Source organism: Sceloporus occidentalis, unplaced genomic scaffold (genome assembly GCF_023333645.1).
Source record: "Sceloporus occidentalis isolate IW3139 unplaced genomic scaffold, rSceOcc1.0.p SCAF_6, whole genome shotgun sequence".
NCBI classification, from domain to species: Eukaryota; Metazoa; Chordata; class Lepidosauria; order Squamata; family Phrynosomatidae; genus Sceloporus; species Sceloporus occidentalis.
In genome coordinates, this window is record NW_028316986.1 from 123355931 (window position 1) to 123383917 (window position 27987).

The 27987-nt window shown below is 37.3% G+C and overlaps 1 protein-coding gene across 3 annotated transcripts in view; it reads left to right on the plus strand.

The window, feature by feature from the left end:
• Window positions 1-27053, plus strand: part of PHIP (PHIP subunit of CUL4-Ring ligase complex) — a 92418-nt gene extending 65365 nt beyond the window's left edge. For 2 of the 3 annotated variants that reach the window (XM_089530876.1, XM_089530878.1), the window contains 13 exons: window positions 1067-1178; window positions 1338-1450; window positions 3225-3380; window positions 4711-4831; window positions 6070-6195; window positions 6918-6990; window positions 12550-12600; window positions 13369-13518; window positions 13893-14045; window positions 16071-16234; window positions 18406-18671; window positions 19320-19481; window positions 21336-27053. In XM_089530876.1, the coding sequence (XP_089387002.1) occupies window positions 1067-1178; window positions 1338-1450; window positions 3225-3380; window positions 4711-4831; window positions 6070-6195; window positions 6918-6990; window positions 12550-12600; window positions 13369-13518; window positions 13893-14045; window positions 16071-16234; window positions 18406-18671; window positions 19320-19481; window positions 21336-21991 (2303 nt within the window). In that variant the 3' untranslated portion in view covers window positions 21992-27053. The remainder of the gene's footprint in view (window positions 1-1066; window positions 1179-1337; window positions 1451-3224; window positions 3381-4710; window positions 4832-6069; window positions 6196-6917; window positions 6991-12549; window positions 12601-13368; window positions 13519-13892; window positions 14046-16070; window positions 16235-18405; window positions 18672-19319; window positions 19482-21335) is intronic. The other variant, XM_089530879.1, reaches the window with a different exon arrangement.
• The last annotated feature ends 934 nt before the right edge of the window (window positions 27054-27987 follow it).

Consider the following 27987-nt stretch of genomic DNA (forward strand, 5'->3'; position numbering starts at 1 on the left):
CCTCAAGCCAACAGGAAGCTGCGGTGAAGCTGCCTGCCTGACCACACAGTGGGCAGCTTTGCAGTGCTCTGGCAGTATGGTGTTTACAGGAGCACTGCAAAGCTGCAGCAGCAGTGGAAAAGTTGGCTTTTTGCCGCTTCTTTTTGGGCCAGTAAAAAAGCCAGATCGGGGCCATGGCATGTAGTTGCTGCAGCCCCAATCTGGTGATCAAAGGGGTGGTGTTAAACCGCCCCTTCAGAGCCATCTGTTTTGGCCCTAAATCATGACTGATAGACTCATGCTTATCCAGCCACCTCACCCATTTTTTGTTCACTCCTCCCTTGTAGATGTTAACATTGCTGATTATTGGATGTATTTCATCTTTTTGAGTTACACAAAAATCTAATTTGCCAGTGTAATACATTTAATTTGGGAGCGTGTTATGAATGAATAGATGAATGCTGTTTTTCCTTCCTTTTATTTTCTTTCCTTTTATTATTGCAAGTTTAATAGTAAGAATTTAAGATTTTGTTCATGTCCTTAGAATACCTGTTGAACTTGTTAGGAAGGAGACAGAGGTTAAGTTGAAATCATTAGTCTGTATCTAATCTAGAGAAAAATCCCCTAGAGTAGATAGCTGGCTCACAAAGTCCCAGGTGCAGAATTCAGTCCTAATGCTAACCTCTGTTCCATTTCCACTGTAGTAGCCAGTTTATCAGTTCAAGATGGTTTGAGCTACAAGAGTAGTATTTATATCTGCTATATTTTGAACAGCTTTTAGCAGTGTTCGTTTACGTGTGTGAATGTTTGTGAAAATGCTATCCTAGGAGAGGCTATGGAAGACTTTAAAAATCTTACAGGAATGTACTGGGATATATTATTCATATTGTTCCCTGTATATGAAAATAGACATGCCATAGTAAGTCTCAACTTGAGAAAGAGCCTTCCTCTGTCAGTTTATCTTAAGTTAGGATCTGTTCTTCATCTTGCATCTTTGTGTTTGTGAAGTAGTTAGTTGAATCTAAAATTACTGGTAACATTTATGAAAAAACACAGATTAATAAAATAGTGTGATGTTTCTGTCCAGGTGATCGATTTAGATCAGTAATTGATGATGCTTGGTGGTTTGGAACAATAGAAAGTCAAGAGCCTCTTCAGTCTGATTATCCTGACAGCTTGTTTCAGTGCTACAATGTCTGGTTAGTAACTTTGTTTATATATATAGTGTTTATTTTTCTCCTTTTATATCTCATTCTTTTATCTTCTTCAAAACGTGAAAGTATAATATGTGTTGATCCTCAAAATATTCATGTAAGTAATTTCACTAATAACTTAAACTTGATTCTTTTTTCTTGAAGTTGGGACAATGGAGACACTGAGAAAATGAGTCCTTGGGATATGGAGCCAATACCAAACAATGGTATGTGTCTACTTTCCCCTAGATGTACAGAAAGGAGACAGAACTTACTATGTACGTATGTGATCAACCATAAAGAAGTTAAGCTGATTGTGCTGTAAAGAAGGGGAACAAAGCTATTTTTAATACATTCGTAAAACTGTGAAATGATTTGTTATTTACTCAAAAACCATTTTTATATACATATTGAAAAGTGCATTTTTTAGCTCTGAACATGTTGAATTCCAATATGCCATGTGCAATATGAAGTTCTTTAGAGGCAAACATTTTCCCAAGTTTTTCTGTCCGCTGCATTGCTAGAGTAAATTGCCAACTTCAGAATTAACAATACATTCCTCTGTAAGCGCCTTGATAATAAACCTTAACTCTCAAGGTCATCATATTTTGATTATCACATCAAAGCCTAAATCCTATTGGTTGTCCCAGCTAGATTAAAACCAATGAATCAGTTGGTGAATGGTAAATCATCTCATTTGGTAGACTTAAATCTCCATGTGGTTTATAAAAGTCAAACTCTTTTCAGTTTGCTTTGCTATGATTCATATTATCTAAATAATGTGAGCAGCCACACTCATCAGTAGGTATCCACCATTGCTAGAAAAGCCAGAAATGATGGCCACCATCCTCTAAGCTTGATGTTTTCTATGTACCAGTCTTTTCCTCCTTTTAGACAGACTGGTATGAGTTTGCAGGTTTGATCATTATGAATCTGTGCTGTAAACCTTAACAACAGAGCAGTCAAAGAACATTGAGCTGCCTGTACCAGCTCTAATGCTGGGAATGGGCAGGATGATCCACATCCAAATCTGCAGCTCCAAAAGCAGAATGAGGGCTGTTTACTCATGATTATGAATGTGGCAGTCAAAATGTAGAGAGTCACAGAAGCTTCAACCATAAGTGTGGAAATCATTGAAGTTAACAAAGGAACAATGTAACATGACACTTTTCAAGACTGGCTTACATTTACGCAGATACTGTTTTAATGCTGGAAGAGGATTATACTCTCCTTTCCCACTCTATGTTTCATTCTTCCTTTCTAATGTTTTGCTTCAAATAAGGCTATTAAGATTAGTAATAAGAGTACTCTCAAGTCCTTCCCTAGAAATCTAAACATCTTAGTGCAGGAGTCCAGACCAGTTATTAAAACTTAATTGTCATGCTTGCATGATGTGAAGATGGACTTATTTATTTACCAATATACTTCACTGTAGGATTTAAAATGCTGTAAAAATAAGGACAAACTAACAGTGTTTAGACATATAGTAACATTGTGAAGACTTTCATTCAGTCCTGATCCAATAAGAATATGCCGTTTTGTTTCCTAAAATTCCTTGGCTAGTTTTGACATAATAAAAGAAGAGATTTCAAGGAGGTAGTAACGTTAGTCTGTTGCAGCCTACATTTGGTGAATTGGACAGCAGTCTCTGCGAGTTTATGTTAAATAAAATTTGCTCATTTTTATGGTAATGTCAGAAAAGGGACAAATTAACCTCCCTTATAACAAAGCATTTGGTATTACCTGTACCTTAAATATGATACTTCTTGTTGTTATTATTATTGTTGTTGTTGTATTTAAATCCCACTCTTCAGAAATGCTCAGAGTGGATTACAAATTATTAATATAGAATGTTAATGACAAATGTTGAATAATGTGCATGCACCCACATGTATAATGTTATATTCATAATGATCACAATCAGCTACTGCTCATAAATAGTAGTGGGCCATGGATTATTCATATCATTGTTTCCTTAATATAGATATGCAGTACTTTCATTTGCAAGGATTACTGTACCAGCTGTTACGTTCATTTTATGCTTCATTTCAGCTGTCTTTCCAGAGGAACTTGGAACTAGTGTTCCTTTAACTAGTGCTGAGAGCAGATCACTGATATATAAGCCTCTGGATGGAGAATGGGGCTCCAGGAGTCGTGATGATGAATGTGAAAGAATAATTTCAGGGATAAACCAACTTACAACTCTAGGTAATGTTTAGTATGAATGAATATAACAACTTACATCGATGCTTTCTAAATGTTTAGATTATCTATAATTGAAACATTTTTTTTAAATTTGATCTTTGTTGCTTTTCTTGAAGCACTTACTGAAGGCTATGTTGTTACTGAGACCAGTTAATCTGTAACACTTTTCAAACATTCTAAAGGGAGAAATAACGTTTGTGTCACTGACTATGAAAAAGCACACATTAACATTGGTGTATAAATACAAGAGAGGCAGTGAGGCATAATGCTTTGAGCATTGGCTTGAAATTCTGGAGACCACAGTTCAAACCCCCATTGGGCCATGGAAACCCACTGGGTAACCCTGAGCAAGTCACATTTTCTCAGCCTCAGAGGAAGGCAGTGGCAAACCGCCTCTGAACAAATCTTTCCAAGAAAACCCTGTTACGGCCTTAGTGTTTCCATAAGTTGGAAATGGTTTGAAGGCACACAACAACAAACTTAAATACAAATATCTGATCAAGAAAGACTGCTTAGCGGTCCTTTTAGAAAATTTATTTTAAAAGTACCTATCTTTAGCTAGTATCTATCTTTAACTACTATGGGGTAGTCTGCACTGGACAAATAAAGCAGCTTCTTACTGCTTTGAAGGCAAGGTGTTTAGACAACACATGAGGTGAAACCGGATGGAAGCGAAATGAAGCCACACTGGCACTAAAAATCAGAGGAAAAGGAAGCTGGGACACTCTGACTCAGGACAGAAAATGTGCATCATCGCACTGGAGTATAAACAGCCAGACGTCAGTATGGGACTGCAGCAGAGCAAATCATGATGGTCAATTATGCCATGGATATAATTGCAACATACCCAAGCCAGACAATCCAACAGGAGGGCATGGGATGACAGGGAGTGAAAGGGGCATGTATGGGGGACCTCCATGTTTGTGTTTTGCCAATGTATCACTGGGTGCACCAATGCCCTGTACATCAAACATGTGACTGTCTGGCCAGTCTTACAGGTGGGCATCTGATGGAATGGCATCTGAGCAGGAAGATGTAGGTAATGTGTTTGTGCAGTGATGCACATATGTGGTGGGAAAGTGAGAAAAACAACAACTATGCAGTGCAGCTTGACACCTCATGGTGCAGACAGTCCATGGGTGTTTGGCTTGCCTTGGGAGCAGGCTGTGCGGACAGTAGGGTTTTAGTCATCTTTCAGAGAATTTAGGATTGAGTCACTTTTTCCTGCCCCTTTGCTCCAGACTTCAGTGTTTCTTTTAAAATACTTTTGCAACTTTTAAAAAATTGCTGTTCTATGATGCAGTAATTACATCTTTGTTGTTTTCATATTTAGATATTGCCTCTGCTTTTGTGGCACCTGTGGATTTCCAAGCTTATCCAATGTACTGTACTGTGGTGGCATATCCTACTGATCTCAGCACAATTAAGCAGAGACTGGAAAATAGATTTTACAGGTTTGTTCCTCTTATAATTACAATTCTGCCTACTCCAACACCTGTCTTTTTACATAATTACATCTGGAGTATTACAATGTATTGTACATAAAGCTGCCTTTGCATTTGATTCATTTGTTCCATATGTATCAAGGTTATTGTTAACAGGGACCATGTGCATGGAGTGACTTTCTTGTTGAAACTGCTGCACTTGATTACTTAGTTTCCATGTATAATTGTAAATGGTTATGATGACTGTTCAAGCCCTGCATGCATTAGTACCAGAATAGCTGCAGAATCCTTTTCTCAAATATAAACCCGACTCACCAATTAAGATAATCTTCAAAAATCTGCTGGATTTCCCAACCACTCCTGAGATGCACTTAGTCTAAAGAGAGGGACTTTTCAGTGGCTTAGCTTTTGGAATTGTCTTCCAAAGGAAGTCAATCTCATTTTCTTTCATAATGTTCTTTCAAGGGAGAGATCTGGTATATATTTTTACATAATGTTTTGAACTAGCTTTTGAATACAAAATATTTTACTGTTTTATACAATTTATTTTTAAAATAAAATAAAGTTAAAAGTTTACTTTATAAATTTTTAAAATTATTTTATGGCAGTTTTCAGTTGTTGTTTTTGTGTTTCATTTTAAAGCTGGACTCATGTACATTAAATAAATACATTCATTTAAACAATATTAAATAAATAAATAAATAAAATTAAATAAATATACAATGTTCTCATTGTTATTTCTGTTAGACACCTTAGGTTTCAAAAATGAAGGCTATGTATAAACGTTTAATAAAAATAAATTACAATGGAATACATAGGAGATAAGTCTTTTCATTTTTTTTTGTTCATTTTCTAAATTTTCTCTTTGACCCTTACAATATCCATGTACCACGTTAGTGATGATACATGGATATTATGAGGTATTATAAGGTAAAAACAGAGAGCATAACAACCATTTAATTAGAACCAGAGATCACCTTTGCTTAGCACTCACATTTGCTGTTATTGCCAAAGATCTGCCATGGAAGAAGTGAAACAGTAATACAGAGAAATTACTCAAGAAGTACAGAGTGCACTTTTCACTTCTAAATTGAAACTAGTTATTACAAGTTGCTATAACATTATTATCCTTCTAAATGAAAGTAGTTTCCATTAAGCTTGATGGACATGTATTTCAAATTAAATAGATAGTTCCTCTCCCTTGCTGTATTTCATTCACAAACCTCTTTTTTCCATTTTTTAAAAAGGCGTCTTTCTTCACTTATGTGGGAAGTCCGCTATATAGAATATAATACTCGAACATTCAATGAACCAGGAAGTCCCATTGTCAAATCAGCGAAGTTTGTCACAGATCTCCTTCTGCAATTCATGAAGTAAGCTGATATATACAGATATGTAGCCAACATGAATTGGATTTGTTTGTATCCTTCAGCCTGTGTTAAGAATAAACCAATAGTTCAAGTAATTTATTGATATCCTAGATGTGACCTTATTATGTTACTGTAAATTGGATGGGCAACTATGGGTGGCCGTGTGGCCACATTAACCGCCCAGGACTGAGGGCTGCAGCTTTTCCTGTACCTGCAAAAAGAGAAATTCCCCCCTCCATGGCCTCTAGGGAGCATGGGGGCATTTCATCATAGTTTTGATCCTTCCTGACTCATTTTGAGGTTAAATAAAATGTTTTTGAAAAAATGTGCAATTTTTATGACCCCTGGGCATCCAGACATGATGGAAATGCTCTCCAAACTCACGGAGATAATTTTTAAAGCATTGGAGTGAGGAGTGGGGACACCTAGAGGGTCCTGGGGCTGCATGCAGCCCATAGACTGTGCTTTGAACACCTCTGCTGTAAATGTTTAAGTGTTAATAACAGAATGCTGTACATCGTTTCTAATATGATAGGAATAGGTTTTTAATAGTAAGGAATTATTTTTGGAAACTGATTTTTTGGTGGTAAGATCCAGCTTTTGTAGCTATTATAAACTAAATAATAGAAGGATACAAAGGAGGCAAAACATTTAAAACTTGTATTTTAAGATAATTTTCATTTTTGAAATTTTGCAAACATTAATGCAATATTTGTATTAAACAGAGATCAGACTTGCTATGACATAATCCCGCTTTATAATGCAATGAAGAAAAAAGTCTTGTCTGATTCGGAAGAGGTAAGCTAATTTAGTATGTAATGATTCTTGAGTGTGGGGACAAAGCTTTTCTTTGGTATATTATAAAATATTTCTGCATCTCATGCAGTACTAAGTATTATTGCAGGTTGTAGATCTTTGGTGGAACTGGAATGAATGTAGTTGAGCAATATCATTAATGTCTGACCTTGGAAATGATAGTTGATAACTGAGAGTGGATCTTGATTCCATGGAGACCCTTCTAACATTAGCTTCTCTTCCCTCCAAAACTCTGAGAACTGATTATTCTTTGAATCACACAACTGGTTATTCCTGCACCTGTGTAGAGCATCTTTGGAATCTTCTAGAGTTCTAGCTAGGCAAGATTTTTGGTGGTAGCTCCACCCACCAACTATATCCCTCTGTTCCTGCCTCAGTTCCCAAGGATGTTATATTGCAGCATCCCATAACCAAAGAAAGCAGGACACATGTGAGGGGAGGGTGGTCAGGTTTGTGTGACCTCACAAATGACCGCTGTCCTCCTCTTTTGTGGTCTCTCTGAATCACACAACTAGGAGACTAGCAGGCTACCATATCAAGAGATGGGAGTGTCAAACTAAAAACATGTGTAATCATATAACCAAACGACTGTATTAAACAGCTGGAAGCAAAATGCTCTTACCAGAAGGCAGTGAACAAGGAGATCACTTTAAACTTAAAAGCAAAACCATTCTCCAATGCTGTATCAGCTCTGGACCAACCATCAAGTCTTTAATGCAAAATGAATGTTGAGGAGTGTGACCACACAGCAGCTTGGCAAGTATCATCCAGTGGCACACCCGTAAGGAAGGTAGAAGAAGCAGCTGCTGCCCTGGTAAAATGGACTCTAACACCGATGGAGGGGGGGCCTCCCAGTCAGTTCATAGGCAAGTTGAATTGGCAATACCAAGAGACCCAGCTTCAGACTTGAGCAACATATGAACAGTCTACTTGTTTTCCTCAAATTTGATATTCTGTCTAGAAAGCAAGAGCTCTACATGCTTCAAGGGAATCTAGGGCTTGCTCAGAGTCAGATGTTGGATTCTACATAAGGGCATAAGCTATTCTAGAAGGTTCCAAAGTTGCTTTCCACAGGTGCGGGAATATCCAGTTGTGAGGCTTCACTCGAAGAACTACAGTTACAGGTAAGCAAGCTGTCCTTTCTATCTTTGCCATATGGTTATGTTGCATTTGCAGATTCTTGCTACTAGAATGTGAAGACCCAGGGGGAAACATCAGTTTAGGAAAAAATGTTTTTCTGAAGCCCTTTTTCCTGAAAAGATGGGGAAAATAAGATAGTGACCCTTTTTTTTTTAGACATATGAATAATATGTCTAAGATAAGATTTTGACTGCCCCAAAAATTAGGAAGACATTTATGTAAGACTTTATAGGCATAATAAGCCTGTTTCTGGGTGGCTTGGGGGCATGGTGATCTTGACACATGCCCCAAAGCCACCCAGAAGCCTCTCCAACCTGGAAAAGCCACTCTCAAAAGGAGTGTTAAAAACATGCTTCTTTTCAGAGCATTGTCCAAGACCGAGGGAGCCAGGCTGCAAACGTCTGTTTGCCGTGGCTCCAGAACGAGCAGGTTTGGGGTAGCCCCAATCTGTCCTTTTGGGGCGGTCAGTTTCACTTCATAGTTCCTTATCTTAGTTTCCTTTTCTGAGTTCTTTTTATAGGAATAAATGTGTTATGTTTGCTTGACACTGGAGATATATAAAGTATTCTTTTCTGTTTTACAAATCTTGGTTTCCATTTTTGTTTATTTGTTTGTTTCTCAACTGGCAAACCAAGAGGTTCCTTTATAATTATTAGCTCCATTTGTAACAGAAATAAAGTTCTGAAAATAGGTTTAATTTGTTATTATAGTGTTAAAAGATTGTACTTTCAGTATCAAACAAGATACTTTTGTGCCAAACCAAGTTGTATATATCTTATGTATAATGTAAAGTAACAAAGAGAAATGATAGTATGAGCTTTCATAGACTTGAGTTTATTTCCTCAGATACAAGCCTACGAAAGCTCATGCTACTGACCCCTCTCCTTCAGTTAGTATCAAAGGTGCTTCAGGATCTTGTTACATACTGATTTTCTAGACTAACATGGCTATGTCTTTAAAGTAGGGATTTTCAACCTAATGTCTTCCAGATGTTTCGGACTTCAACTCCCAAAATTCCTGGACATTTCTGTTATTGGCTGGGTTTTGTGGGAGCTGAAATCCAAACCATCTGGAGGAGCAAAGGTTGAGAACTGCTTTTAAGTGAACAAAGTATGAACAGTTATTGCATTTTTCAATTTTTAAAAAAAAATAATCAATTTTCCCCTGTGAAAAACCTAGGAAGAAAAATCATCCCCCGCCAAGCATGGTTTACACCTCTACTTGCTACTTTGAGTTTTTCATATCCATTATGTCCTGGATGCATTATCCTAACTTTTGAGGAAGTCATGCTGTTTCTTCATGGTTTCTGTAACTCATACAGTTGGGTCTTGTACCTGTGCAGCCATACAATCAGAACATTTCAGAACTGAATAACAGTTGGTAGGAATCCCACACTTTTGATATGTATGCTGTGTCTTTCCCTCTTCTGACCACTGTTTTCCATCTGCTAACATTTTTTCCCCCATTTCTGAGACATAGTTTTTGGTGTCACCTTTTGGAGGAGGCCTCCTTATAGGAAATAGGGGAAGAGGAGAGTAGAAAACAGACTCTGATTTGAGCTCTGTAACTATTGGAAGCTTCTCAAGGGCAGGAGTTAGAGGCTCAGCCACTTAAATCCTCTAAGCATTGCAGGCTAAACCTCCAGCTTCAAAAGACTAGGAGGTGCATTGGCTGGCCATAAAAGGAACAAGTTGAGGTAATTGGGCCAGCTGTGCTGACCTACAGCAAGCTATGAATCAGAATGGCCAAGACCATTCTTTTGCTGCGAACCACAGTGCCTCTGTGTTGCTTTGTTCCTTGAGCCATTGATTCCTAGAGTTTCACTTGTTCTTAAACATGATGCCCTGTACCCAAGCCAGATGGCCATCTAGCCTCTAGTTAAAAACCTCCAAAGAAGAAGACTCCACCACACTCTGACAGAATATGTTCCACTGTCAAACTCTTACTGTCAGGAACTTCTTCCTAATGTTGAGGTGGACTCTCTTTTCCTGTAGTTTGAATCCATTGCTCTGTGTCCTAGTCTCTGCAACAGAAAACATGCTTTCTCAGTCTTCAGTATGACATCCCCTCAAATATTTAAACAGAGCTATCATATCAGTCACTTCTCATAGAGCATGGATTTCCAGATCTTTCACCATTTTGGTCGCCGTCCTCTGGACCCATGATGATTTCATGAAGGTGAAGAAGTTCTGAATGGTCATTTTATCTTCTTTTCTCTCTGTATGGTTTGGTTAATGGGAATAAAAGTTAACAATGTCTGTGTAAATAGTACACATCCCCATATATCTCTAATATTATGGATGCATTCACGTCATCCTTGGCAAACAGTTCTTCTAGTCCAAAGTTCTTCCATTTGAGCTGTCTGCATTGCCACATGTATTGATGAAAAATATGGCAGTTATGGATATAGTTCTCAGAACCAAGTTTTCCCATGACTGGATAACTGGCAGCTGGTACAATCTTCGTGTTGCTTAGCACAGGACTGGGATTGCATCATTTCCTTTCTGGAAGATCTAGGTCTGTATATCAATTTGGGGAAATCATAACTTTCTTCCTCTGCATGATTCAGTTTATGAGAGACCACAGATTCCACTTGGAACAGGACTTTTCTCCTGATGGATCACATAGCTGCTGTCCTTAGAGACTGTCAGATCAGAAGCCATGTCTACAATTTGCATCCGCCAGAGGCTCTTAATCATGATAGTATTCTTTGTTCTCATGTATGCTCCTCTTAACTTGCTTCAGCATATGTTCATCTGCAACTGCAGATGGATATGGGACCAGAGGTATTGCCTGAGTGGAGATGCAGTGTTTGTCACTTTACTTTCCAGTCTGAGCACTTGACTTCCATTTCACTGACACCACTGACATCTTTCGTCTGCTACTGTCACAATGAATGTTGTAGATCTTGGATTGGGAGCATACTGTTTCTACTTCCATGTTTATGTTCAGAAAGAAAGAACACTACAGTTGCTCCTACGTTTGCGCTGACTTTATATCCACAACCCTCATTTACTCGCAAGGAGCAAATGGAGGGGATTAAAATGGGGTGCACGCCTGCAGCCACTCGTGGGCACGTGCCCCCAGTCAAGTCTATGGGGCTGGAATATGTGCGAAATTCCGTTTTGTGGAGTGGGGGGGTCTGGAACAGATCCCCCGCGAAAACGGAGGGCTGACTGTATTTTCTTATTCTTTCTCATTGTCCTGTAGATCCCTGCAGTTATCAAGGCATTCAGAGCTTTTGAGTTGAAAGCAAAGGATAGTCAGTGTTGTGATGGACAACATGACCCCAGTGTATTACACCATGAAGCAAAACAGCACTAGTGCTATCATTCCTCTTTCTTTGAATCCAGGACTTTTCAAATTGTCCGCTTAAAGTCTTGATCATCCGCCAATTTCTTGCCTTTGAAAGAGAAAACTTTTTTTTCTTCATTAAGGCTTTATATCTCTGTATGCTTATATGTCATGTCTTACTAGTGCTCTTTGTAGGCTGATCTAATAGCCTCCTCTCCCGTTTTTCACATACCTTGGTGAATAGGTACCTGATGGTTTTTGTCTTGGTTCTGACTCATTTGATGGGAAAACCATTTTACTCTCTTCCCACATGTGGTCCTTGATTACTTAACTTGAATATCACTTTCTTCATCATTCAGTTTGATTTGTTATTGTACAGTGGACCCTTCCCTTATGTGGGGATCCACCCCCCCCCCCCAAGTAAGGAGAAATCCATGTATACTCGAGCCCCATTAAAAATAATGGGGCTCATGCTTGCAGTGTGGCATAGTGTGTGCGCCATGGGTGCGCATGCCATTACCCCTTCCAGGGCGCGCTGTGGCTTATTACCCCTTTCCAGGGCGCACCGTGGCTTATTGCGTATGATGCAGGTGCATTGTAGTAGCCATATCTGACAAGTTCAGATCTACCCCACTTAGCTTTCCATAGAGATAATTCAGATCTTCATCCACAGATGTTCTTGTTGCCAAAGATTGTGTCACAGTTTCATTTGTCACAAAACAGTAACAGAAACAGTATCTGCTGAGGTTTGGTTCCAGGACCCTCCATGATACCATATCTGCAACACCCTTCTATAAAATGTCAATGTCAATCAAGGTTTAGTTTTTGGATTTTTATTTATTTATTTAAAAATTCAAGTTATGAATGGATGTTGGGTCTGGAGGATAATCATGCCCCCTGGAAACTTCCAAAGGCATGATTCTCCTTTCTTACTTGTATGTTTTGTTTGTGATTTGGGTTCCACATGAGGTTCACATGTCTTGCATCTTACTCAACATAGGAAGGAAGTATAACTGAATAAGCAAATATGAAATATACTGAAGTTAAGTGTTTTTTTGAAGTGTTTAATAAATTTACATCATATAATTAATATTTTATTACTCAAAGGAAGAAGAGAAAGACCTTAACATACCAGGCACTTCCACTAGAAAGAGGAAGGTAATACTTGTTTTGCATAAGCAACTCTTAATATTAATAATTGCTGTTATCATAATTCCACAAATGGAGAGGCTTGAAACAAAAGTCTGCCACTAGCAGATTTACACTAAAACTGATATGCTTACTTTAGTGTTTTAGGGTAAAACTGTTGTTGATCCCACACAAACACTAAGGCTGCAGAAATAATCCAGTTCGACGCCACTTTAACTGCCATGGCTGAATGCTATGGAATCCTGGGAATTGTAGTTTTGTGAGACATCTAGCCTTCTCTGCCAGAGAGCTCTGATGCCACAGCAAATTACGATTCCCAGAATTCTAAAGCATTGAGCCATGGCAAGTGGTGACAAACTGGATCATTTCTGTAGGGCAGATGCAGCCTAATTTATGTCTCTAGTGCACATTAGCAAGATGGGTAATAAATCACTGATAAAGAGAAAATCAGATGGTGATGATCATAACCATTGTAAATTATCTATATAGAACCATTAATGTACAAAAATAAAACTGAGATACAACCAACAGTGTAATATTTAAAAAGGAATATGAAGACATAAAAAATATAAAAAATGCTGCCATGAATACAGAAACAAACTGTCCTGCAAGTGGTAAAAGGAAATGAAGGCTGAACAATAGGGATGAGCTAGATCATGTAGGGCTGTAAAAGTTGAAACAAAGAGCTGATAATGGATTCTAAAAAGAATAGCTTTCTCTTTATTTTGTATCTAGCTGCTTTTTAAAAATAAGGCATATTCACTATTGTTGTTCCAGGATCATCAGCCAAAGCGGAGGCTGCGTAACAGAGCACAATCCTATGATATTCAGGCATGGAAAAGGCAATGTCAGGAATTGTTAAATCTGATTTTTCAGTGTGAGGATTCTGAACCATTTCGCCAGCCAGTGGATCTACTTGAATATCCAGTGAGTATTTAAAACTATTACGTTTCTGTTGAAGCATTCACATTAAAAACTAAAGCAGAACAATGACTGCTACTTTTAAAAAAAATTAATGTCCAACATTTAGTTTTAAGTGAGAGATTAAGCTTTTTCTCCTTTCTACTATAATCATCATGCTTGTAGTTGGATTCATATGTTTATAAAAAATGGATTTTTTTTGTACATTGTCTGACCTTTTCCTAAAAGATGATATGCTCCTGGGTTTAAAGTACAGTTTAAGTCCACATTTTTTATTTTCCTAAAAGCTTATCCAAAATCACTCCTCATAAAATAATAATGTAATATTATATGTTTGAAATAAATGAATTAAAATTGTTGCCGTTTTTTTTTAAACCAAGGATTACAGAGACATCATTGATACACCAATGGATTTTGCTACTGTTCGGGAAACACTAGAAGCAGGGAATTATGAATCCCCAATGGAGTTGTGTAAAGATGTGAGACTAATCTTCAGCAACTCCAAAGTTTATACACCATGCAAAAGATCAAGAGTAAGGCTTCATAATTTATACATATTTGATTTTTGCTGTGCTGTTTTGTTGAGCATAGTGTTCAACTGATACTGTATGGACACCAAAGCACATCTGAGATGCTTTATTCTAAAGCATTAGAAAGACTTAGGGCTGAAACAGATGGCCCTAAAAGGGCGGCTTGATGTTGCCCTTTTGATTACTGGATCAACCAAATGCCACAACCCTGATCGGGCGTTTTTCTGGCCCAAAAAGAAGCGGCAAAATGCTGCTTCTTTTTGCACCAGAAAAAATCCGCCCTTTTTGCCCACGCTATGGCTTTTTGGTACTCCTACAGCTTGGAGTGTCTAAACGCTGCATTGCTGGAGCACTGAAAACCTGCCCTCATGTGGGCAGCAGGGTGTCATGATGCTGGCTTCGGGGCGGTGTTGGGGTGTGCACTGTCTGTATGCCACGCCACCAGGAAGCTGGTGTACTGTGCCGGTCTTTACTGGCCCTTAGTTAATTTTACCTGAGAATAACATATTTTGTAAAATAAAGAAATCTAAAAACATTTGATAAATGGAAGGACTCTTTTATTCTCACAGTTTCTGTTGCTAGAACAGTCTTTGATATAACCTGTTCATAGATACATGAAAGTGTATTTGAAAAGTAATATGACATGAGAGTTATGCCTTGTGCAGATGCATAAAACAAACAAAAAAATCAGTTAATCCTTTTAATAAGGACAGTATGGATTTTCAGTTTGTTTATGGAAATGTTGTTCTTGGTCACAAAGCTGCTTTCCTCTGATGATATAAAGTTCTAACATCTTGTGAAATAAGTACTGGAAAAAAGGCGATGAAGCTAGATGTTGACTGATTTTCATTTTCATTCCCCTCCCCCCCCCCCCCCCCAGTAAATTGATTTTCTCTGTGTTTAGGGCTTTTTCCTATTAGTTTATACAGTGGTACCCCGGGTTACGAAATTAATTCGTTCCGCCGCCGCTTTCGTAACCCGGAAACTTTCGCTAGCCGAAATGCCCTTAGGCGCTAATAGCGAAAGCCGCGATTCCGTGTGAAATCGCGCCGAAAAGCACCAAATTTTTTTTCGTAACCCGAAATAACTTTCGTAACCCGGAAAAATGTTTTTACATGGATTTTTTTCGTAACCTGGAAATTTCGTAAGGCGGCGCATTCGTATCCCGGGGTACCACTGTATTTAATAATTGTGGTGGTATTTTGTATTCCCTTTTTGTATTACAATTATACATGTATCCCAGTTGATGCAAGAATCATTTCTAGCTTTTGTCTAGATATCTTTCACTGAGTTTCTGTCTACTGAGATGATGATAATGGTTTATATGTTGGAACTGAAAGACAGGACAGAGAATCAGGAGAATATTTCACAATAGTACATTTCCTGCTTTGAGTTCCATTTTATCAGATTACAAATCTGTTTTGCATTGTCAGAAAAGAAGGACAATTAAAGGGAGGAAGAAAAAAGCAGAAGCAGTTTTCTTTCTAGGAGTTTCACATCAAGGCATTATATTCAAAAATAAGGTTGGATATGAATATACTCACAGTTCTCTGGGAGTGATGTATTAGCTCCATATGCACTTGTGGAGTTGCCTTATAAGATTAGAGTTTTACTTCTCCATCGATCCTTCCTGCATGCACAGACAACAGTGACAACGATAATAAGTAAGGATGTGGGGTCATTGTGGTTCTCCCTCCTATCACTATCCAGCTTGTTCCCACTTTCTTCTCAACACAACTTGTAAAACATGAGCTGCATGGGAAGTGGGCAAAGGCCACCAGTCCCACCCTCATCACCACTTTTTTTTTTATCTCTGTGAGTGCAGGATGGGAACAGGTGGAGAGTAAACTATGTTGAACCTTTGGATGGATCTTGCATTTGCAAGTGCCATGCCAGCAATATAAGTTTATTTGTCTTTATATATCCATCTATTTGTTTAGGTTATCATAAAAGATTTTATAGAAAGAAATTAACATTTGAAATAAACTCTTCATGTTTTACTCTCATATTGTTTAAAATCTTTAATAGATTTACAGCATGAGCCTGCGCCTGTCTGCCTTCTTTGAGGAACACATTAGTTCAATTTTATCAGATTACAAATCTGCTCTGCGCTTTCATAAAAGAAGCACAGTTAAAAAGAGAAGGAAGAAAAGAAGTAGAAGCAGTTCTGTTTCTAGTAGCGTTGCATCAAGGTATGGTACATCATGTTGTTCTTCTGGGTGCAGTGGCCTAAATTCAGTGTTAGTCTTAACTAGAAAAGATCTGTTAAATCAATGGAATCTACCTAAATATTGGCTTAAGTTCCAATTGATTCAGCGGGTCTGCTCTGATTGGGAGTAACAGTTAGATTTGATTAATATCTGACTTGTTTCCAGGGCTGGGGAGTAGGAGTAGAAGGAGTAAAGGAGTAAGTGGTTTTTACAGGAGCTGGAGTAGAAGTAACATTAAGAAAAAATATCTTACTCTGGAGCAGGACAAGTAGTAACCCCCAAATCACCACTATTCCAAAGCCCTGCTTGTTTCTATTGGCATGGCAGTACTTAATACCTGCTTTTATTACTCCTGTACTTTATATGAAAAGAGGTTTGCCATCTTGACCCCAGAAAAGAGCCAGGGGAGCTGCTAATTTATTCTGTCCAGCTGCCGATTTGCTGTACCACAGCAGAGGTTTTTTGACCCCCACAGTTTGAATTGTTACCCCTATCCTTCCTCCACTTGAGAACCAGACTAACCTATTAAAGCTTTCTGACACCCATCTTACTGGCAATTCTTTCTTCATTTACTCACCTCCTGAAATACATCAGGAGAAAGGAGATCATACATTTTTAAGCATGAAATAATAACAATGGGAGATAGAAGCAGTGGTTGGAATCTTGCTAGTTTTAAACAATTACATTCTTTGTAATAAGGGAGAGAATATTATTTTAAATAAATAATATCAACACAATCTAAAGCATTGTTCTGCCCCCAGGCTCCTAGATTGGCTACTGGGGCCCTGGAAATGTTACATCTTGTACGGATGAAATAGGAGCTGTAAGACTGCATATTCTTGTCTACATTTTAGCTGTAAAACTTTAAGCATCCAGTGAAGCAAACTCAAGGTCCTGTGACCTTATGATCACAGTTAGCCTTTATGATGCCACAGATACTTTGTTCATTTTACTTCAACAGGTGAAGATGGCTAGATTTATAGACACTGTTGCGATGAAGACATTTCTGTTTTTCCATTTTCCTTCTGTTGGATGTTGGTTGTTCTTTAATGTTATCAAGTGTTAATGTTGGAGTGGGTGATAACTCATTGAATACTCCAGAGAGTATGTTTTCAGGTGATTCAGTTTGTAAAAATGTTCTTTAAAGACAAAACATGATTAAACAGAGGCATCACTAGATGGGGGTTGGTGGCTGCAAAACCACACAGGGTGAAACTTCAGAGGGATATTACCCAGTGGGGCGGTGCACCTGGAGGGACTGGCATGACTACTTGGATAGCTAAAAAGGGATTCACCTCCCCTTTTCACTCACCCAGCAGTGGCACCACATCCTAAATGGGCCCACTGGAGGCCGCAGTGATGCCCCCCCCCCCATAGCAGCGACTGTTGCTGGGGGAGGGGGCTATGCCTTAAGGGTCAGTCTGTCATGGCTTCTTGGAAAGCAGCTGCACTAGTCCCCGAATGGGTACTCTGGAGGCTGCAGCACTGCCCCCTGCAGCAAGCTGTCTGGGCAGCTGAGGGAGAAGGAAGGCAAGGCAGTCTCCCCTCACCCTGGTACCAGGTGACACCAACCTTAGCAATGCCACTGTGATTAAATAAGACTTTAAATAATTTATTTTAATAATTAAAACTTCTGAATAAAGCAATAAAATCAGTGTTTAAAGCAAAAAACCTTGAATAGTTCATACATTAGAAGGCAGTAAAGGTTAGGTGATAAAAATAATTTAGCCTGGCAGTTAAGGTTTTCAAGTTTAGTACCAGATAGACTTTTCTAGGGAGAGTATTCCAGAGCCAGGCATCTTCAACAGACTTCTCTGAGTTTGCCAACCATTTATCAGGTTGATCACAAACTAACTGGGAATGTGTTTCCACTGACAGCCTTTAATACCTAGACATGTACATGTGGGAGCTGGCATTTCTTTAGGCATCTTGGACCAAAGACTTCAAAGGTTGAAACCAGTCCTTTTAAGTTCTGAGGAAACTCTGAGAATGAGTGGTTGGTTGAATCAGATCACACATGCTCATCCAGGTGGAGGAGGAAATCAAAGTAAAAATAAATAAATAATAAAATCTGAAAAGCTTTTAATTAATGACAGGACATACTGCTTTCATTGCACTATAAAATATCTCCAATTATTACTATTTATTTGTAGTCCGGATAGAAAACGGAGACTAATAAAGCCACAGCTGAAAGCTGAACCCCCTTCTGCACCTTCGTCCTCTGCACCTACACGTGGAACATCCTTGAGGAACATTGCTGCTCAGATGAATGGAAAAGCTGTTGACTCTGTGACTTTGGTCCGAACAAGAAGTACAAGAGCAGTTACAGAAATGGCTGCTAATGATCAGCCTTCCACTTCTTCATCAGGAAAACCTTTAACTGTGAAACCTAGTAGTACTGTTGCCCAGGGGATGTCAGGTGGGTGAATTCGTTGCCACCCCTTTCAACTTTTAAATCCGTGATGGCTCCTATTGTAAACATTCTATAGCTCTACACTGCTCAGCTTTCAGGGACATTTTCAGTGTTGGCAACCTGAACTTGAGATATTTGCAAGAAGAGGCTTTTAAAAATTCTAAGGAATGTTATCTTATTTAAGGAATGTTATCTTATTACCTGATGTGTAATGTGTTATATATTTGTGCTACTAAACTCGTTTTATCTGTTTCTCTTGTTTTATTTTATTGCATTCTAATATTGTTTTACCTTGTGAACAATCTAGGTAATACACATTAATAGTCAGCCTGTATCAGTTATAAAATTCACAAATCTAAATCTAATTTTAGCCTCAGCTAGAGTCAACTGTTGGGGCATACATTAACATAAATCCACCCTTTTCTGTACTTTTTGACTGAGGAAGGAACTTGGGTTTAGCTTATAAATTAAAAAGTCTTATTATGTAAATCGTGAAGAAAGAGATGAACAAATGAAATAATCTTGGATTCCCCTCATCCATTTTTATTAAAGGATATTTAATACATTAATAACATTTATTTGCTTGGTGAGTAGGTAATACTAGTTGAAGATCTTGATCTTAAATATCCATTCATTATAATTTTGTCTCCACAGTGTCAGAGAATTCCACCAAACTCTCCAGGAACCAGAATATGGTGCAAGTTCCTAATCAAACCAATTACACTCACAACACTAGGAATAATACTGTAAGAGAAAATGTGGAAAAGGATAAACAAATTAAACGTAAACCAAAATCATCCACTATCAACCCACAGGGTGAGCTTGTTCTGGGTTTTTTAAACATTTATTTTGCAGTATGTAGTAACAAGGAGGGCAAATTGCATTATTAGGTTTCCTGACTAAAGTTTTAATTTATTGGCTGGTAAGAAATCGTTTTAATCAGTGGAAAAAAATTGAGTCAGTGGCACTTTCAGATGAACACTTCTTAAGATATCCTGCACTCTTTTTAATATTTCAGATATTAGGATTATGGCAATACTGCAGCTTTACTTAATGTAATCTGTTAAAAGAGTTGATGTAAAGGATTTTTGTTGATAGTTTATCAGCTCAAATAATTAATACTAGAATTTTGCCTATCGTTCATTTTATGTGTTCAGTGCATGTTGTATATTTCAGGTGAGTCCCATTTGTAATGCAGCTTTTTGGATGCCTGCTTCATTCTGTAATTGGAATTGTTCTGCACTTCTTTTTAAAAAAATTAATGTTGTATATGACCTTGTCAGCAGTGTCCTCCATGCCACATCCTTTGAAAAATTCTTAATTGTTGTTGTTGTTGTTCCTTGACATGCACTACTTAAGAATAAATTAAAGCTGTGGTTTCCTTGTTAGCTCTAAGGTACTCATCAAGATTCCATAAGGAATCTTGATTTTGTAGTGTATTTTAAAATATCTCTACCAGTCTATATAAGAGATCCAGTAACCTTTTAGGATTCAAAAAATGGTGCCAAATTTCACTTGTTGGGTAGATCCTCAATACTGCAACCATTGCAGGTCATAACTGATTCACAGCTCTGAGGAACAAAGAATCAAGATCTTGCATCTCATTTTGTCTGTGGTGTTTGTGTGGAAATATTTAGTGTTATACTGAAGTTACTTGTTGTTATTGAAATAATTCAAGTGTCTTCTTTTCTGATAATCAAGGATGTCTTGGATTATGTGACTATCACATTTAAGTTCTCTGTGTCATGTAAAAAGAACGTAACGATTCCATTCCAGTTAGTCACTCAGATGTTCAGTCATCTTTCTAGATCCACTTTTGGTACAGTAATGGCATTCACCTTAGAGCACTATGAGACTACAAGGCATACCATCTATTTCCTTTTCAAAAGTGACAGAAAGATAAGGGAATGTAGGAAGTCACCATAATTTTGGTGATCAGATGGTTGTGACAGATGTCATTGCTATTCTTGGGATGGCATGGAGGAACAACCCACCACAATTGGGTTTATCCCCCATGCCAACCTGACCAGGTAGGAATCAACATTATTTTCTTGCAACTGAGAACCAAGCAGGTATATCCCTAGTGATGCTTCTCTAGATGGGTTAGGAGAAGTGATCAACAAACCCATGGGTTATTCCCCAAGTGCCAGCTGGATAGGGAGGACTCTAAATTCTTTTTTGATCATGTTGGTTTACTCTCTTCCCTTGCCTGTCACGTTTTAATTTCCTGCCTTGCCAGCTCTGCATAGTTGGATATTGTGTTGTTTTCACTGAAAGCAAAGATATGACTCTAATGCTGTGAGTAAGTGTCAAATGGCGCCATTGCTGTGAATTTCCTTCTCTGAATTTTTTGGCTGGGTGATTCGAATACATCAACTGTTGGGGATGCAGCTCTTTGAAACTTGACTCATTCACTTGCATGTCTCTTCATAATATATTGCAAAAGTCCAGTCACATCTGACTATACTCCCAAGGTGAAGAGATATATAATACGAAATGGGGAAGGTGTGTTTACACAGCTGATGCATATTATATGATAATACAAAGAAGGTGACTGTTGGGAAATTCATAGCTCACCCCAATTCCATATGTTAAATATAGTTGAGTTCTGGATGTTGTGTTGTTGAATATAGCTGATGCAAACCTCTTACATGTTGTTCTGTCTTTTAGCAGATTGCAAGAAGAGCGCTGTGGCTTTGGCCTCAGGAAGCATCCAGGTAAATGGACATGGGGGACAATCTTCAAAGCCTGTGTTTAAGAGGGGTCCTGGACGGAAACCCAAGCTTGAGACTACAGCTACTATTGAAGTGGTGCACAAGAAAAGAGGGAGGAAACCAAAAAGCTTGTTACTTGCTCAGCAAAAGAGTTTAGAGCAGAATACAAACCAAACTCCTAAAGGCTTGCCAACAGAGGAGGCATGTGCTTCTACTGCATGCAATTCTCTCTCTGAAAATAATGTGAAAGAAGACATATTAAAGCGAAGAGGGCGTGTAGGCAGAAAGCCAAAAAGAAAGCCGCAAGCAGAACAGCCTGGATCGGAACTTAAATTTTCTGCAGATCCTAAGATTCAGACAAGAAGCAGGAGAAAAAAGACAGATGGGCCAATTGAAGAACAGGAACAAGAGCCTGAGGAATTTAAAGATTCTGAACCTCATATGAGAACTAGAAACCAGGGTAGGAGGACAGCTTTTTACAATGAAGATGACTCAGAGGAGGAACAAAGGCAGCTGTTATTTGAAGACACCTCTTTGACATTTGGGACATCTAGCAGAGGCAGAGTCCGAAAGTTGACTGAAAAAGCAAAGGCCAATCTGATTGGTTGGTAACTTTGGCATTTAAAAATGCTGATAAGTGGGTACAACTGAGGAATCTGAAAAACTAAGGATACTGCTTTCTGCTGCTATTTACAAATGAGATTAGTTTCTGATTTGGAGAAGTATAGCAAAAACAAATGAAACATTTCTTTGAAAGAAGTATGTATTTTAAACTTTTGCTATTTATTGCCCTCCAAGTAGGTTATGCATTTCAATTCACTTCAGTTGGTATCAAAGACTGTATAAATGGAACTCTTGATTTCCAGAGATGCTACTGTAATTTTGAACAGTACAATCTCTATTTGATTAAAATAAGAGAATTTTTAATGTTACAGACTGAGAACAGAACTATTTTTGAATGAGAAAGGTACAGTGCATTTGTATAGAGTGTGGTATCTGTGTTTTGCAGGGTATTAGCAGAGTATGGCAGTAAATTCTATTGAGAAGAAATGCAAAATTACCAAACTTTGCTAATACAGTAACATTTAATTCAGTAGTGTTTGGGCACACAGCTTTGTACAAACAAAATGTAGTACAGGTTGTTTTATCTATGTTCTACCAGAGAGAAATCACAGTGTGTATATCTATATATTTATACATAAATATGTAGATATATATACACACACACACATATATATATATATCCACATTGGAAAAAGTTTGACTAATATGTCTAATTTTTCAGACCTTCATTCTCATATCAATCAAATCTCTGTTTATCGTGCCAAAGACTGAAAACCGGTGCAGTGGAATAGTTCTGAGTGTCAGTGCAGCATACAGTTTTCAATTATGTTTATGACTCCCATGTTCAAAATATAGATTGTTCTGAAAAATCATCTCTACTGGTACTTTGTAATAAATACAGGTAATGCACTGGTGGGATCCTTTAACAAATATTTGAGGACAAAGTATACGTTGAGTTAAAGGGATCAAGGAAAATGCAGGAAAATTTGAGATTTTGGTGTTTATGTTATGATGATATTAGTTATTTCTGCCAATTGTGTTAAACTGACTAAAATTACTTTAAGAAGAAGTGTATGTGTATGTATATATTGAATATGTACACAAGCACATAAATATACAATATTACCCAGGTATAATTTTTTCAGGACTTTTTAGATAGTACTAGAATATTAAGAATTTTAAAAATGTCATACTATAATTTTAAGAGGAAGATTGGTTATTTTCAGTCATTTAAGATAAAGGCCAAATCACTTTTTATGCAATCATGTTTTATACAGTATTCTCATTGCACATTGTTTTTCTGCACTTTTTACAGTATACTTATCAAGCTGACATGAGTCAATATAAACACCCTAAAGGAAAATCCCACTTTATGATTGTGCCTTGTATTCTGTTATTTTGTGCATCTTTAGTAAGCTTAAGTTGTCTATTGTAAATGATAACTATATGACTTAGGGGAATGTAATGCTGTATGTACTGCTATGGAAAAAACAGTTATTTATTTGTTTATGGTACATTTACTTATTTTATACTTCCAAAATTTTAATACAATTTTGTTGTTTAAAAGTATAGTCCAATTTGAAAGGAAAAAATATATAGTAAAACAGTTGCATGGTACAAAAATGTAACAACGCTTTTCATTTAACACACTTGGGGAAAAACAGATGTGCAAGAATGAAAGTTTCTTTGTGAAAACACCCTGGCCTTGATCAATTGATGAACATTTGCAGCAGTGGACTACTTGTGCATATGTGCACTTCTGTACAAAAGGGACATGGTGCTGTCAACTTTTAGAAGTGCATTGTGAAAACTGAGTCAACCTATTGTGCTTCCATTAGTGGAAAGGGGAGGGTAATTCTGTTTGCCATCACTCCAAATCAGTTATCGACTTTACCACAAATTGTGGCATCTTTACCTGTTTAGTACCACATGCAGTTTCCAATCCAGTCTTGAGAACTACAAGTACATTCAGCCCCAGAGGCCAAGAGCGTTGCACCCATGGAGGTGTGGGGGCATGGCATACAGACGGCACACACCCATACACCGCCAGGAAGCCACATGGTTGACTGCATGTGTGCCAGCATGTGGCATTTAGATGCCGTGTGCCGCTGCAGCATCAGAAAGTCCTGGCAGGGCAGGAAAAGCCACTGCAAAAAAGAGTGGCAATTTGCCACTTCTTTTTTGTGACGGCAAAACGCCAGAGTGGGACCATGGCCTGTTTCTCTCCTTAATCTCATTTAAGTTGGTCAGTTTGAAATGTCTGATTCTCTGATGCTATTTTATTCATAATCCTAAAGATACCCATTCTATTGCTGTAGGTATTCCATTTATAAGTGTGTCCCACTTGGTGTATGTGTAGATATGTGTACACATACACAACACCTCAAGTATGGTAAATGAAATGGCACACATAGCCATCAGAGTGTAAAAACTATACCTTTCAAAACTACTAAATTAAAAGTTATCTGCAAAGAATAGCACTAAGAATTCATGTTCACTTTTAATTTTTCAAAAAATTATTTCAGTAATTTATTGGGTAGAAACAACACTTATAAAATGCTAGCTTTTCTTGTGATTTAGGTTGCACAGATAGGATTTAATGATACTGGATTTGAGTGATCTTCAAAATTCTTATTGTATCAACACAGTGAACTTTTCATCTAGCACATTTTAAAGTGAGCAATACTGGTTTGGTAGCTTTGGGTGGATGGGAAATATAAGAAATGTGTTACGGATAAATGCTATCTCAAGAAAAACCTGTTATTTATTTTATGGCACAGTTACATGGATAACATGTAGATGCTATTAATGTTGGTAATTCCACTTATTCATTCAAGTGATTTACAAATCTTTCAGTTATGAAAACAAATGGTAAAGGTTGTGTACTGGTACTGCTTCTGATACAGGGTAGTCCTTTAATCCATCATTTTGGCTGCTGAATTACTTTAATGTTAACCATTGGTTATTACATAGTGGTGTCTGGTTAGCAGAACATTCCATGTCCTCTGAGAAGCAACTTGGTAACTCAGTTCAGTAGTAGCTGCAAGCCCAGTATTTGGTTGATAAAGCATAGGTAGTAGGCTTACATTCTAATTGTTTCCAAGGAATATAGCTTTAATTATATCAGCCTAATATTGGATATTGAATAAATAGTTTTTATCATCATACTATGATAAACGACTGCAGTTTTACAAGAACTATCTTCCTATAGCAGTGGGCCAATGTGAGCTAAATTTCCCAAACAGTTATTTGTTCCATATGGGCAGCTTATCCATGTGTGAACATTCAGTTGCTAATTTAGTATTATTTTTGTTTATTTGGTGTAACACACTGTTTGAAAAAATACTCTCAATATTTTAAAATAAACAGGCACATATATGTATTTTGTATACATAGGGTATGTGCTATGTTACAATACCAGCATTCATGAAGTATCATTGTGGGCTTTCAATTTCACAAGTTTGAGTATATCTAAAGTGGCTTTTAAATGTTAAAGGCCCCAGTCGTGTCCCATGTACACCCAACTCACTGATGTTGTTTTCTGTGGCTAGAATAAATCCCAATGTGCTGATGGATCTACAGCTTCAGCTTTGAAACACAACTCATTTCTGATGACTTAGGGCATAATCTACTCATGCTTTGTATTCTCTGCATGGAGCAGCACATACAGACATTTCCTGCCCCTGGTTTCCCATCTCCATCAGCAGAGTTCCCCACAAATGGAAGCTGCGCTGGTGGGATAGCTGTGTATGTGCAACAGTGTATGTATGAGACCGACTGGATCGGGCTAGACTATATGTTTTCATGTATCTCTTAATCTTGCACTTCATTTAATTGGACCTAAGCATTCATCTGATAAAAGGGCTGTTCAGTTTTTTTTTTGCTGTAAATAATGTATATATACATGTTTATACTTTTTAAAAAATGGTGTACATTTCATATATAGTGGTCAAGTTTGAAAATTATTTCTAATATAAAAATCTGGTATTGCATTTTTAATATGTTAACTTTACATAATTTGTATTTTAATCAAGATTTAAAATTACTATTAAAATTGTGAATCATTTTTTTTTTACTTTGGAAGCACTCATATTTTTGTTTTTTAGTTCAGCTCAGATCAGTTTTAGTGTTTCAGGAAGGTTGAAGGTTATTGGGTGAAATCCAACACGACGTTAGTGTCAAAATTCTTTAATGGATTTTCTTGCACAAGCATAATTCAAGTATTGAATTTGCCTGTTGCACATGAGAGCAGGATTTCTGCTACTGGAAATATTTTTGCATGAGCTGACAGACACCATGGATAGAACTCACTGTAGATTTTTGTGATTTTAAAAGTACCATAGAGGAGAGACAACGTTTTGAACATGTTACAAAGACCAAATCTGCCTCTTTAAAATGTAAATAATTTAGGAGCTGTTTGTGTCAAATTAGAGGAAAGTAAACATTTTTTCCTTTTGATACAGAAATTGGCAAATACTAAATATTGGGTTTTTTAAAGAAATGCTGATAATTGCATCAGGAAACGTTAAGCTATGTTACAAAAACTTATTTTTATGTTGATGAAATACTGTACCTTTAAAGACAAAATATCAGCACCAAATTAGTACACTTGCACAGAAGGCAATTAACATGGTTTATGTATCAAACACATATTTAATAAAAATAGGCTGTGGATACACCTTTCAGAGTTACATTTTTGGACCATAACACTGCAAAAACCTGACAAGTAGGTCCTTGAGTGAATTATTTAAATCGTCACTTAATGTTGAGACATATTATAGAGCAACTTAAGGAAATTGTCTGGAATACCGAGTTTTGAAACTGACACATTTTAATGCTATGTTTATTTTGTATAGTATGATGTAAATCCAAAACATAGCATACAGTTTTACAAAAAAAAAATAATTTTTGTCAAACGTTACTTTCTGCTTTATCATGTTATAAAGTGCAGTCTCTCACCTGGATGAACAGTGCCCTTTCTTTTTGTACATACTGATTAAAACTTTTATTGTTATGTGAAACACCTATGTTGGTTTTGATGAATAATACTTGGAATCCTTTTATACAAACTAGAATGTATGTGTAAGAATTACTGTCACTGCAATGTAGTAACTACAAACCTATTTTTAAATAAATAGAAAACTCGTTTTTCTAAGTGCTTTGTTTGTTTCTGTCCTCACTGTAAATACTGAGATTAAGTAGGCAGTGGGTTAGACTCAGCAGAGTTCCAATGGAAGAAATGAAAAGACAGTTTTCTTTGCCACTTCCCCCTGCAATTTTGTCAATTTAAAAACCTCAAGAAGTACAGTTAGTGCCTGAAGGAATAGAGAATGGGAGAAAATCTTGATGGTCTGCTTCTTGCAATGGTAAGTGTCTACTAGGTCCATTCTATCCGAAAACAGTAGGGCTGTTCCGAATCCAATACGTTTCAGCTAATATGGTTTTTAGAGAATGCAAATATTGTCAAAGTCACAAACTGTTTAATACAGAATGCAGTGCTTATGCTAATAAAAACTAGTTAATTTGAATGCTGTCCTTTTGTGTGCGTATAAAACAGCCTTGGAGAATCTGCTATTTAGAGATTTTATTGAAGCAGAAGAAATGGCATTTGTTCCCTTTAGGGAACAGAGAATACAGAATAGTTGTCACATTGGGCCTAAAGAGAGTATAATTACAACAGATAGTTCTTCTAATTTGCACAGCCTCTTTATAAAATAGTAGTTTGCAAAGGTTGTCACTTCCATTTTGAGATGCTTTACACTACTAGGATTATTTATTTTATTTATATATATGCCTCCTTTCTCCTAAATTGGACCCAATTGGGAGAAAATTAAACACATCAAATCAATAATACAAGTTAAAAAAACAAAACAAATAAAAGCATGCTAAGCTAAAAGTATAAAACTATTAGAAACATACAAAAGCTATCACTAGTAAGAACCCCCTTGGGTACAATTACATATTAACTGCCAGCTTGAAAAGAGAGGTCTTTGCCTGCCAGCAAAAGAAAAAACAGATTGGGGGTCAGTCTAGCCTCTCTGGGA